The 13,320-nt window shown below is 37.9% G+C and overlaps 1 protein-coding gene across 2 annotated transcripts in view; it reads left to right on the top strand.

Annotated features, from left to right (window-relative positions):
• SPPL2A (signal peptide peptidase like 2A) overlaps nt 1-11,037 on the top strand; it is a 52,947-nt gene extending 41,910 nt beyond the window's left edge. Inside the window, exons 11-16 of one of the 2 annotated variants that reach the window (XM_063449018.1) lie at nt 823-879; nt 3,654-3,707; nt 4,357-4,456; nt 6,821-6,898; nt 8,701-8,861; nt 10,227-11,037. In XM_063449018.1, coding sequence (XP_063305088.1) covers nt 823-879; nt 3,654-3,707; nt 4,357-4,456; nt 6,821-6,898; nt 8,701-8,861; nt 10,227-10,295 — 519 coding nt within the window. In that variant the 3' untranslated portion in view covers nt 10,296-11,037. The remainder of the gene's footprint in view (nt 1-822; nt 880-3,653; nt 3,708-4,356; nt 4,457-6,820; nt 6,899-8,700; nt 8,862-10,226) is intronic. The other variant, XM_063449019.1, reaches the window with a different exon arrangement.
• The last annotated feature ends 2,283 nt before the right edge of the window (nt 11,038-13,320 follow it).

Here is a 13,320-nt window from a genome sequence, read left to right as displayed (position 1 = left end):
ACACACTGCATTCATACACACACACACTGTAAATACATTTTCAATTAATATAATTTTTGGGGGATCTAATTTTATTTAGAAATTTACCAGTAGCTGCTGCATTTCCCACCCTAGTCTTATACTCGAGTCAATACGTTTTCCCAGTTTTTGGGGGTGAAATTAGGGGCGTCGGCTTATACTCAAGTATATACGGTAACTTTCTTTTAAAACTTTTTATCTCTTGCTCTTTAAATTGAACTTTAATTACATACAGGTGGCTCCTTTTGGTTTTAGCAAGCTATTGACCGAGCGGGAGATAAGAAATTCTAAATTAAACAGAATTTGCGAGAAAAGAATGTATACATTAGATGACACTTTACAGGAAGTGTTTAAAAAGGCTGTGTAAGTCACATGCAGGGAGGTGTGACTAGGACTTCATAAATATAGTGATTTGTTTCCTAAATAGCAGAGAATTGAGCAGTGAAACTGCTGGGGCGTGATTTATATACCAAAACCGCTTCATTAAACTAAAGTTCTTTTGGTGACTAGAGTGTCCTTTTAAGTTATAAACCATAAGCTGGTTACAAGCTTCCAAATTTGCATCAGAATGGCAGAGCTAAAAAAAAATTTAAACTCCGCTAAAGCGGAGATTTAGTTGCCCTTGGCAGGAGCGTTTATTGACAGCGTATCTTGTAGGTTTACTGGTAATTTTGTATAATGATCAAGAACAGACTGTCATGGTGTTAACCTAATGCATGTGTTCCTGTTCATGCCTGTGGTCCTGTAGAATTGTTTTGCCATCTTGCTTGTCCCTTTGCACATTTTTTTTTCTGTGTTTTGTAGAATGGAGAGAGTATTATGGTAGAAGTTGCAGCAGGACCTTCAGGAAACACAGAGAAGGTATTTTCTTTTTAAATCTACTTCTATGTAATACAAAATGTAAAATAATATACACTCCTATTTTGAAATTATGAAGAAAAGAAAGCTTGTCATAAATGTTCCATCATTATTTAAAATAAAGGAAAAGGCAAGAGGATTAGGAGTATTTGAATTGGGTGACCAAAATCTGGAGAAGTGGAAAATTGATTGTTCTCAATCTTCTGAAGATAAATATAAAACTTAATTTTTACTAGATCTAAAAAGGTAAGAAAAGGGTAAAAAAAATATACCCATACAATACTAAACGAAAATAAAACAATAAGTGAAACGCGCGTCAGGGGCTCAACAGCTCACATAAGTTCAAATGCTGACCGAGACATAATCTAACAGCACGGTAAGAATGCAGTTATCTGGTTTTTCTATGCCTGCCCTGTTAGACGGACACTGCAGAGATGCTAAAAATCTAAATTTTTCGGGGAATTGTGGGGAGGTTTATTACTTACCAGTAGCTCAGGGACAATCATCTCATTAAGGGGTGTCCTCGTAGGTACAATAGGGAAAGTATTCTACATTGGTGTCTAGGAAAATATTACTCCTGTGTCTCTCCCTGTTATTACCAGTTCAATCCACTAACCGAGACTGGTTGTTCATATAGATACATTGTTACAGTTGTTTTTGGTAGCAGTATCGGTCTTATCACAGGGGATTTATAGAACAGACCTTCCCTGATGGTTTATCCTTTGTAAGGAATTTCCCCCAGATTCTATCTCTGTGGCCCGTCAGATTTATCAAAAGACTGTGTATCCACCTTTCTGTATTTAACAGTTAGATCGACTTATGAAGTGGTCAGGATATTATGTAGAGGTTCCCTGACCCCTCTATACCATCTACGTTCTATTTCTTGTTGGACTGTCTACAAAACTTTATCTCTATAGTTGCATAATCCTGTGGTGTTTTAGGCACTATTTAGTAGACGTTTTCCAATATTTTTTTATATTTATGTTCACTTATTGTTTTATTTTCGTTTGTTATTATATAGGTATATATTTCCCTTTTTTTTTTTTTTTTTTTTTTTTTTTTACTTTATATCTAGTACAAGTTTCGTTTTATATTTATCTTCAGAAGATTAAGAACAATCATATTTCCACAAATTTAGGTCAACCAATTTAAGTACTCCTAATACTCTCGCCTTTTCCTTTGATTTATTTACAGGGGTTACCCTCCATCTAGGAGTATTTGCTACAATTGGCTCAACTTTTTTCCCGTTCCTTTTTCAATTTATTAAAATTAAATAATTTAATTATAGCATCTGGGTTTACTAATTGTGTAATACAGATGTTTAATTTAAATGGTTACTCCAAGCATCATAGCCACTACAACCCACTGAGGTTCTGATGTGAGGAGTAGATGAGAAGGGCATACTGAGGGCAACTGTTTACCCTCTTACCTGGGTCCCTATTGGTCGTCAAGGGTCCTGTAATGGCCAATGATGTGCATCTGGCTGCTGCAGAAGCAGGATCATTTGGTGCTCTCAGTCAATGAATGAACGTGTGTGCCTTGAGATATGCACATAATTTACAGAAACCAGACTGGATCTCTTTTTTTTCCGACTTGTTAATGATACGGTAAAGTTTCTGGGTGCCAATTGTTAAAACGTTAGTCACAGTGATTCCAACGAAGCTGTATAGACAAATGTTGCATCCATCTGCTTTATGCAGCAAATCTTGTAGTACTGCTAAAGCTGAAAGTAATGCCAGATAGCCAGCACTAAAGATTAGGGAAAATAAAGAAACAAACATTTTCCTATTTACTAAATGCAATTTATCTCCTCCATGCTATAGTGCCTAATTGTATCTTAAGTAAAACATCCTTGTTTTTTTGTTTTTTTTGTCTTTACCTTACTTGCGTTACTCACCCATCTGGTGCTTAAAGAAATTCCTTTAAGAGGTTTGTCCATATTTGTGTTGTATAACCTCAGTGTGCCCAAGGGGTGATCTATTATGTGCTCAAGCCTGAACTTGGGATGTGGTGGGGTGAGGGGGGTGATTAAAGTCTCTCTTTATGCTTGTTGTGGTTTTCAACTGTGTGTGTATGTAGGGTGACATTGTTTTTAAAACATTTTCTGCTCCCTGCTGTTAAATGTGTCGCTGATCCACCAATTAAAAAATGCTACTGCGCTGCTTCACGTCGAGTCTATGTGATGCATGCAGGTCTGATGATGTCTAAAATATCCCTGAAATAAACCAGTTGAACAGCTTCACACTGGGAATAACTGCAGAGAAACTGATTTAAAAGCAAAGAACCCCTGCGATTTGCTGCTGACTTAAGAGGCAATCAGAAACAGATGGTTTTGATATATTTGCTGCTTCACTGATGAAATTTTGATTGCAAAATACATTTTCAATATAAAATGCAGACCATTTTGAATGTCTATGGTCAAAAAAAAAAAGAAAAAAGAACCTGTTTCTGTAAAATATTGATATAATTTTAGCATTTTAATCTAACCGTTTTGATCATTTATATTGTTTGGGCGGGCATTTTCTTACGTGGTTTGCAGTTGTAATAGATTATTTAACAAATAAACGATTAAGAAAATGTGCAAATGGAGAACTCGGAGAGAAGGATAATGTCCTAGAGATTCTGTTTAGCATAGGAAGATTTTACTGTGGGTACAAGAGTTTATTTTTTTATTTAATGCACCGTTTTTATCAGTTTACTCTAAATTCCTTAATCTGGCCTGTATTTGGCTACTCCCTATCCAATATTAAATGTTTTTGACTTGGGTTTGATCCTAGAATGGTGAGAACTGGTTGGAAGTCCCCGGTGCATCCATTGTCACCCACGAGAAAGTAAGAATAATATTTTGAATGGATTCTTAGTCTTAATCTCTCACGGTTTTAATTTGTCTCTTCAATCATATTTGTGGGTGTATCTTTAAAACATCTGGGCCAGTGTTGTTATAGTATTACCACTGTACAGTGCAATAAATACAGTTTGTCATCATTGCACTTTTAAAACAGAACTCTTGCTGATTTAGCATGCTGATGGTTTGGGATGGAGGTGTGTACATATATGTATATACATAGCACGCTGCTTTCTGCCTTGACCACAAGGATATGTGTTTTTTAATTCAACACTCACTATTACTTATACTTGATCATGCATTGCTAGTTTTTATGATTTAATAGTAAACGTGTATTTCTCTCTCAAATGGATTTCTGTTTTAAAAACCTGAAACCATTGTGTTTATGATCTCAAATCATTTCACCCATATCAAATTGTATATACCTGATTAACAGCCTGTTTGCCTAATTGAATCCATTCTGCTGATACTGTTTTTTAGCATGCCCAATACCTTCACTAAGAGAAATGTATTATATGGTTAAAAAAAAAAAATTGTATCTCGGATGCATCACTGATTTCCCCCTTGCCTCTTCCTGTACACATCTTGTCTGCTCTGGCTGTAGTGTCTGTTTAACATTTCTAATTGTTTTCCAGTTACCTGTGGTCATTCGAGTTCCAAGGATGGAATTTTCTGCAAATAAATTATGTGGAGGTTCTACTTCAATACTGGGGTTTGGGGATATAATAGTACCTGGTGAGTGGCTAAAATATCCTCTATATGTTTCTGAGTTTAGAAAAAAAATAATTATATTTGCTTTTAAATTAAAGTGTTACTCCAAATCACGATGAGCCCTTCTGCTTTTAGAAGTGGTCATGGTCGTAGGAGCCTGTATGTGCAGCCTTCCTGCTTGGAATTTTGCACATAAAGAGGAACCTGCTTTTTTGTGCTGGAAGCTCGTTACACCCACCGCACATGCGACTTAAAGGATCACTATAGGGTCAGTAACGCAAACATATATTCCTGACCCTATAGTGTTAAAACCACAATCTAGCCCCTCTGGGCCCCTCATGCCTCCATAAATATAGCAAAATCTTACTGTATTCAAGCCTGAAGCTGTAACTATGCATGCTGTTTGTCTCAGAAAAACAAGTAGTCTGCTGACATCAGAAGTGGTAGCCTGATCCAATCACAGTGCTTCCCCATAGGATTGGCTGAGACTGACAAAGAGGCAGTTTAGGGGCAGAGCCAGCATAATTCAAACACAGCCCTGGCCAATCAGCATCTCCTCATAGAGTGAATTGAATCAATGAATCTCTATGAGGAAAGTTCCGTGTCTGCATGCAGAGGGAGGAGATACTGAATGTTTGGATGCATTTTAGGCAGCTATGACCCAGGAAGGATCTCTAGCAGCCACCTGAGGAGTAGCCAGTTACGTTATCACTAGGCTGTAATGTAAGCACTGCATTTTCTCTGAAAAGACAGTGTTTACAGCAAAAAGCCTGAAGGTAATGATTTTATTCACCAGAACAAATTCAGTTGTTCTGGTGACTATGCTGTAGTTGTTCTGGTGACTATAGTGTCCCTTTAACTCTGTTCCGGGATTTCTTATATTGGCTCAGTGCAATATGTAAATCTGTAATCAGCACCAAGAGAGCACCTGCAAGGGGAGATTGATTATTTTTTCATTTTATTTAAATAATATAAAGCCCTCCCTCCCTTACCCTTTTGCAGGAACAGCAATGTTTTGATTGAGGGATAACACACTTCTAGTAAGGAAGACAACTACTAGAGATGCTTCAGCACCTATAGCAGATTCAAACCCTGTTCTAGCTCCGTTGACTCTTCTAGAAAGCATTTGATAGGTGCAGTGCTGTGTTTTGCCGCACATGTGCATTAGTCTCCACGCTTCCCTATGGGGAAGCATTGGATAAACTGAGATCATAGAAGCTGATAATTTCAGCCAGGGAAGTGGAGCACCAGCATGGAGACCAACGTGCCACAGCACGTAAGAGAAGTAAAACTTGCCTTTTAAACCTCTGTGAGAGGTAATTTACATAGTTATAGGAACACTATAGTGTTACATGCTTGTATTCCTAACGTCATAGTGTTCTTTTAATAAACTTCATGGCCCCTGCTATGTTTTTCACTATAGTCACCAAAACCACTACAGCGTAATGTAGTTGTTCTGAAACCTATATACTGTCACTGCACGCTTTTCAATGTAAACTCTGACTTTTCAGGCTAAAGGCATTACATTGCTGTCTGGTAACACCTCTAGTGACTGTCACTCAGTCTCTAGAAGTGCTACATTAATGCTCACTGGAGGGCGCACGAGGGAGCAGAGCAAGGTTGGCGGTGGTCCGTTACAGCTCCCTCGCTGCCTCTGATTCATCCGCCTTCCCTGAGCTTACCGTCAGCCTGAGCTGACTGCTCGCCTCCAATCTCAGGCAAACGGTCACCTCAGAGGCTGCACAGGCTCACAAACCCAAGGCTTTGTCGAGCCCTGAGGTACATAAAGACATGATAGCTATGGAGCAATTGTGTGTGTGTGTGTGTGTGTGTGTAGATAGAAAAATATCTGGGTTATTCACTAAAGTGAAAATCATTTACTGAGCGTAAAGATGACAAAGCCATCACCAATATGTAAGCGTAGCTTCTTGTCACTCAGTATATTGGGTTTACTTTGTATATTGTTGGTGTGGCGTAAGGGAAGGACCCACACAAGTGTTGTAGCGGCTTTAATATTCCTTATTAACATTTGTATTCCTTATTAAAAAAAATGTAAGTGCCCTACTATCACAAATATGTTTTATTTCATATACACCCATGTATCTATATTCACTAAAGTATCTATTGTCAGGAAATCAGCATAAATTTCACATTTAAGGCCAAGAATAGCTGACTTTTCCCATCTTTGCTATTTTGGCCTTACATTTAAATTCACTTTAAATTCCCAACAATTTTCAATAACCCTGCTCTTGTATATCTTTTACTAAGTAAGAGAGCTCAGAATAAAAGATTAATAGACCTGCTACTGTTTCAGCAACAGATTGTTGTGGACATTGTTTTTGAACGTAAAGACAGATCACTCTGTTAAATGATTTGTTTTTTTTCTAGGCTTATTGGTAGCATACTGCCGAAGATTTGATGTTCGAACAACTTCTTCAAGTGTTTATTATATTTCATGCACCATAGGTATGTTACTGATTTTTCATAAGAAATAGGAAGGTGGAAGAGAACATCCCAAAATATGCACAATGGATTGTCTCTCATTTCTTTTATTCTGTTGCATATAATCTTTACTGTATACACGTCATCTGATCAAGGGTATTATTCTTAGGAGTTTGGTACATGGGTGGGATGAGTGCGCTCAGATCACTTGAACTGGTCCTGCGAGTCTGTGACATTCTACATTGTGGAGCTATCATAGATGTGGAAATGCTAGACCAATAGAAGCAGCGGCTGTGGTCTAAACCTAGCAAAGAAATAATCATTTTTGTTAGTGAGATGATCATAAGTTCTTCTCACCTCCAGACTTAGCCCAAAATTAAATGACAAAAGAAAGGAGACAGAGTACATAGCAATCCACCATTTAGATCTAGGGCAGGGGTGGGCAATCTGCGGCCCTGCAGATGTTTTGGACTACATCTCCCTTGATGCTTTGCTAGCATTATGGCCCTAAGAGCATTATGGGAGATGTAGTCAAAAACATCTGGAGGACCGCAGATTGCCCACCCCTGATCTAGGGGTATTTGGCTTGAAAAGTGGCTATTAGTAATACTTAAAGGGATACTAGAGGTAATAAAACAACTTTAGCTTAGTGAAGTAGTTTTGTGTGTAGATCACATCCCTGCAGTTTTACTGCTCAATTCTCTGCCATTTAGGTTTTAGATCAATTGTGTTTCTGTTTATTCAGCCTAGCCAAAACTCCCCTGGATGAAAAAAAGTTTAATTTCCAGCCAGATGTTAACTTGCTTTTAGATGTTTTTATCCTCTACTTTGTAAATTGAATTTTAATCAGACACAGGAGACTCCTGCAGGGTCTCGAAGGCTATTAATAGGACAGGAGATGAGAAATTTTAAATTAAACAGAATGTGCAATAAAGTAATTTTAAACCTTAGCTCTTTCTTTACAGTAAGTGTTTAGGAAGACTCTACAAGTCACATGCAGGGTGGTGTGACTAGGGTGCATAAACAACGTGAGCAGTGAGACTGCACGGGCATGATCTATACATTAAAATTACTTCATTAAGCTAAAGTTGTTTGGTGCCTATAGTGTCCCTTTAACTTTTAATCAGATTCCTGATAAATCACACTTTGTGGAAACAAATACAATAAATCCAGTATTTTATCTTATTACATGCCAAATTCTATATTGACTTAGTGCCTTTATTGTATCAGTTTCCAATTTGTAATGAAAATAAGTCTCATAAATAAACTTCAGCTCCCAAGAGTGTCAATGCCTATTACAGATGTCTCTCTTGTTTCTTTATAATAACTAGTTGACTCTAACATAATAGACATGAGTGGGGATATTATTCCAGTATTTCAACAGTAGGGGGCCTCCTTATATTCCCATATACCAGGCGCCCCTAGCCCCAGTCTATCTAAGAGTGAAAATAGTGCAAAAAGAGAGAGAGGCCAGATTAGCTGTTTCATAGGCTGTCCTGTCTTAAACCGTAGCTAACTCAGCCTAGATATTTGCTAGCTGGTAGATATGAGAGCCTACAAATAGTAAAATTAAGTGGAAGGGTGAAAGTGTAGATTAAAAACATTCTTTGCACCCTGGAGCAGCGTAGTGTCAATAGTGGGCATCTGTGGTTCAGGTACTCTGTTTTTTTTACAAAGTTATTTTCATATTTGGCGTAGATTTTTATAATCTTTTTATATTTTTGGACCATATATGCATATACACACAAACACACATATGGTATATTGAGATTTATAAAATTATGCCAATATTTATGTCGTTAATGTGTTTGCTTGGTTTATTTTAGCTTATGCCGTAGGGATGGTGATCACATTTGTAGTTCTAATTGTGATGAAGAGAGGTCAGCCAGCCCTATTATATCTGGTACCATGTACCCTTATCACCAGCTCTGCCATTGCTCTGATAAGGAAGGAGATGAAGAAATTTTGGAATGGTGGTGGTTACGAGGTACAGTTTCATGTGATAAATTCTATTTCCAGACCATTTGTTTGTCGATCCCTCCCTATCATCCCATACAACACAATCACAATTCCCTTTACCCAGCCAAAGCATCTCTTTTATTAGTCTGCTTAGTAGCCAGACTCAAATTTTGTTTGTGCTTTTGTGTGGTTCGTATTTTGTTTTTTGTGTGTGTGTGTGACCAGATAGGATTGTTATACAAGAGAATGCAGACCATTTAGGAGTTAAAAGCATGCACTTGCTACTGTCGTTTGCTGTGGGATGACCTATAGCTTAGTCCCTAATTCTTGCAGCATCACTCCAGCTTCCCTTTTGTAACATTCCAGGAGAATCATTTCTAAGCAGACATGATGCTGATTAAAAGGGGCACTATAGGCAACCAGACCACTTCATTAAAGTGGTCTTGGTGCATAGTCGCAGATCCCTTAACCCTGCAAAGGTAATTATTAAAAGTTTTTGATAAACTTCAATAATTACCTTTTGAGGGTTAACTCCACCTCTACCAGACTGCCACTAGAGGGACTTGCAGGTCGCCTAATTGATGCTGAATATCATTGTGTAATGATTTCCTATGGGGCAAGAACTAATGAGAGCTCGGCCATTGCCGCTCATGCGCCTTAGGCCTCCCCCTCTGGCTGATGGCGGAGGAAGAGGAGCACAGGCAGAGCCTGAATTAGCGCCGAGTGACTTTGGCACTGGAGTCAAGTAAGTGATAGAAGGGGCATGACAGAGAAGGACACTATAGGGAACTACAGTGCCAGGAAAACAACTTTGTTTTCCTGGCACTTTAGTTTCCCTTTTAAACAGAGAATGTGTGATTGGCGAAGTATAACTTCAACATTTTTTTTTATTTTTTTTTTTAATTCTTTATTTTCTGCGTGCATGGAATAACAGAACATCTTATGTTACCACAACAACATTAATAGGTATAGCAATAACACAGAAGGTCACATATGTGGCTTTGAGATAACGGCACATTTTTTTAAATATTATTACGAAAAGCAAGGCTGTTACGCTATGGCAGTGTAATTTAACTTGGGTTACAAGCTTGAGAGTGCTTTGATAGCTGACATTTAAGTTAGATCAGAGCATAAGATTAAAGTCAAACAATACATTCAACAGGTGCGCTGACTGCAGCATTGAGTGTAAGCTTAAAAATTAAGTTAAGCAAAATTATATGATTAAATACAAGCAATATGTAACTGCAACGGGTGCTCTGAGTCTGTGTATGTGAACTTCAACATTTTATATCTGTCTTTTGAAACATACAATCAGCTAGTTTAACTGGCTGTTATGATAATAAAAATGACTTAAACAATAACCGTAACCAGTCCCAATTTGTGTTCTTTGCAGATAATGGAGCATGTGGATAATGCTGTCAGTGAAGAAAATGCAACATGTGGGGATCAAGAATCACAATGATTGAACTGTTAGAATTGAATTACTCTTTTATTTTATTTTGTATAGAAATTGATTTCGAGCTTTGAGCTGGGTTTTACAGATGTTAAATCACTTTTTTTTTTTTTTTTTTTTTTTGGAACCCAATTTCAGGGGAGCTTTCCAATACATATATTGAATGGGGATTGTAATGTAATATGAAATATTTTGCTAGATATTTTTATAAAGCACAATTTTTTTTGTAATGAACGATAAAATATTGTTTCATGGAAAACAAATTCCTATTAAATTGTGCCTTATTTAGACTGTACCATTCATTTAATCTATGCATTACTAAAACCGTAATGTACTATGGTTTGTACAAGCATATATGATGCTATAGTTGTGCAGATGCGTTTTTTTTTTTGTTAAATCTTTATTACACTACATTACACTAACATAATCGCTTTCTGAACTATGTAAGTATCCCATTCCCACATCACAGAACTTCTGTGTGCTGATAACTTTTGTGTAAAAAGAAAAGAAAATCTAGTGTTATAAACTGAATAACACAATAGTCCTGATAAACTGAGGAAACTGGAGCTATGAACAATTTAAGCTTAAAGGGTCTCTCCAGTGCCAAGAAAACAATCGGTCTTCCTGGCACTGCAGGTCCCTTGTCCCTCCCACCTCCGAATCCCCGGTTGCTAAAGGGGTGAAAACCCTTCAGTCACTTACCAGAGGCAGCGAGATGTCCTACGTCGCTGCTTCTTCCTCCGAGGCCGCTCCTCCCCTTCATTAAGTCAGCCGGCGGGGGAGACTGATCCCGCCCGCTGGTTAGGGAAACCTAATGCGCATGCGCGGCAATGCCTCGCATGGGCATTAGACCTCTCCATAGGAAAGCATTGAAAATGCTTTCCTATGGGGATTTTAGCGACGCTGGAGGTCCTCACACAGCGTGAGAGCATCCAGCGGCGCTATAGCACAGAAAACCTGTGCTATGGACCAGGAAGTGCCCTCTAGTGGCTGTCTAATAGACAGCCACTAGGGGAGGACTTAACCCTGCAAGGTAATTATTGAAGTTTATAAAAACTGCGGTAATTACAGTTGCAGGGTTAAGGGTAGTGGGAGTTGGCACCCAGACCACTCCAATGGGTAGAAGTGGTCTGGGTGCCTGGAGTGTCCCTTTAAGTCTTACTTGCCCGTTTAACAGTTTTAACCTATTTAGGGGGGCATAAGGAAAGGCTGGTACTTAAGCATTTTTGGTACTTAAGGAGTCTGGGAATTGGTTATGGCAAGACGTGAAGTCTGAGAAATAGACTACCCTTTGCACCTGTCAGTCAGCATAGAGTGAAGAGGCTGTGCCAGGTTTGAGATGTCAGCTGCTAAATCATCGAAGGAACATTCCACACCCCTAAAGCATTTCAATAAGCTTGTGTGTTTCAGGTATTAACAGAATGTCCCCTTTTTCTTTTGTAAAGCTGTAGGTTTCAAAAGAAATCAGCATTTAAGAAAAAAAAGTTTAATGCAGCAGTTATATTTGTATGACAAAGCAGACCTAGTGTGAAAATGTTCGAACTCTCAGTGCCTGGACAATTTTGACGTTGTTGACTCACTGAAGGCATGGCTAATATTGAGCATCTTTTGCTTCGTGTCCTATTCCCAAAAAATATGTACAATTGCTATAGATGGAGCTTTCTTTCTGCAACTGGCACAACTAAAGTCAAATCCCATAGTAAATTTATCAGTTGGTCCTGATTTGGGGAATACCTCATGTATAGGATGTACTTTTTTTTTTTTTTTCTTTCAGTTATAGGATAAATAAAGATAATTGTTTAAAAGACTAGATGTTTCAAAATGTTAATATTTCAAACTTTTTAGCTAGAAGGGAACACAAACATGTAAACAGCCAAAGTGTTCCCAAAATGTGTTATTTTAGAATTTCCTCTCTTGTACATACTGCATTGCACTGTTGTTGTGAGAAGTATTTTATTTGTTGTAAACCATTTTCCCCCAAGAACAGCATTGACCTGTATAGGCTCAAACTGGGAAGGAAGAAAACTCTGTTTTCACGTTTAAAAAGTTGGCATAATGCTTTTGCTGTTGTATATCTCATCAGGGACAGTTAATTTGTTTTCAAAGCTAGAAAGGCCAAGTTATTCCATTCCATGCGGGTATTCTTTCTCCTTTACTGTGGCCATTATGCCACCAGTTTTTGCCAAATCCTGTATCTCTATTTCTTTTTCTTGTATTTTTTTTTGTTTACATCTTGCATTGTGTTTAATTATGGGTGACAAATGTATGCCAGTCTAGAAAAATGGCCTGAATTGCATTCAGATATATCCTATTTGGTACATGAATATTCCCTTTGTCTACATTTTATGTAAAATAAAAGGGACAACTTAGAGACATGCCCAGTTCAGTTTTCTAATTCTATCCTGGTGATTTGCTATGCTGGTCTCTTTTGGGCGCATTATAGAAGCTCCCATATTTAAAAAAAATCCCCCTCAAGTAATACCTTATGCAAGATCCTGACTTACCTCAAATTATGTATTTTAATTCATACATATTTTTTACCCATGTCTTTTAGAATTTGGGATCTATGTTTATTTTTGTTTTTTCCTCACACATACTTTGTTGTGCATTTCATTACTGTCTGGTTTGTCACCTTCTGTTGTAAATGGGCAACAGCAAACCCCAATGCTGGTAATTCATAGCATAGAGAAAAGGAGTAGGGGCACAGGTAATTGCAATAACCAAAAGGATTGAAAATACAACCAGTTTCTCCTGAGCTGCAGATCCTCCCACTCTATTACCAGCAGTGTACACCAAAAAAAACATAGAACAAATGAGGTCTGTGCATCCAGTTGAAGTGTGCACCAATGTGCTACCAAGCATTTATTTGAAGGACATAAGTCAGGCAAACATTTCGGGGACAAGCCCTTTTTCAATGCAAATGTCCTTGTGCCCAAAACGTTTGTCTGACTTTTATGTCCCTTAAATAAATGCTTGGTAGCACATTGGTGCACACTACAACTGGATGCACAGACCTCATTTTTTCTATGTTTAT

The sequence above is a fragment of the Pelobates fuscus genome, chromosome 3, assembly GCF_036172605.1.
Source record: "Pelobates fuscus isolate aPelFus1 chromosome 3, aPelFus1.pri, whole genome shotgun sequence".
Classification (NCBI taxonomy): Eukaryota; Metazoa; Chordata; class Amphibia; order Anura; family Pelobatidae; genus Pelobates; species Pelobates fuscus.
Note: the sequence above shows the minus strand (reverse complement) of the source record. Positions and strands in the feature narration are given on the sequence as shown.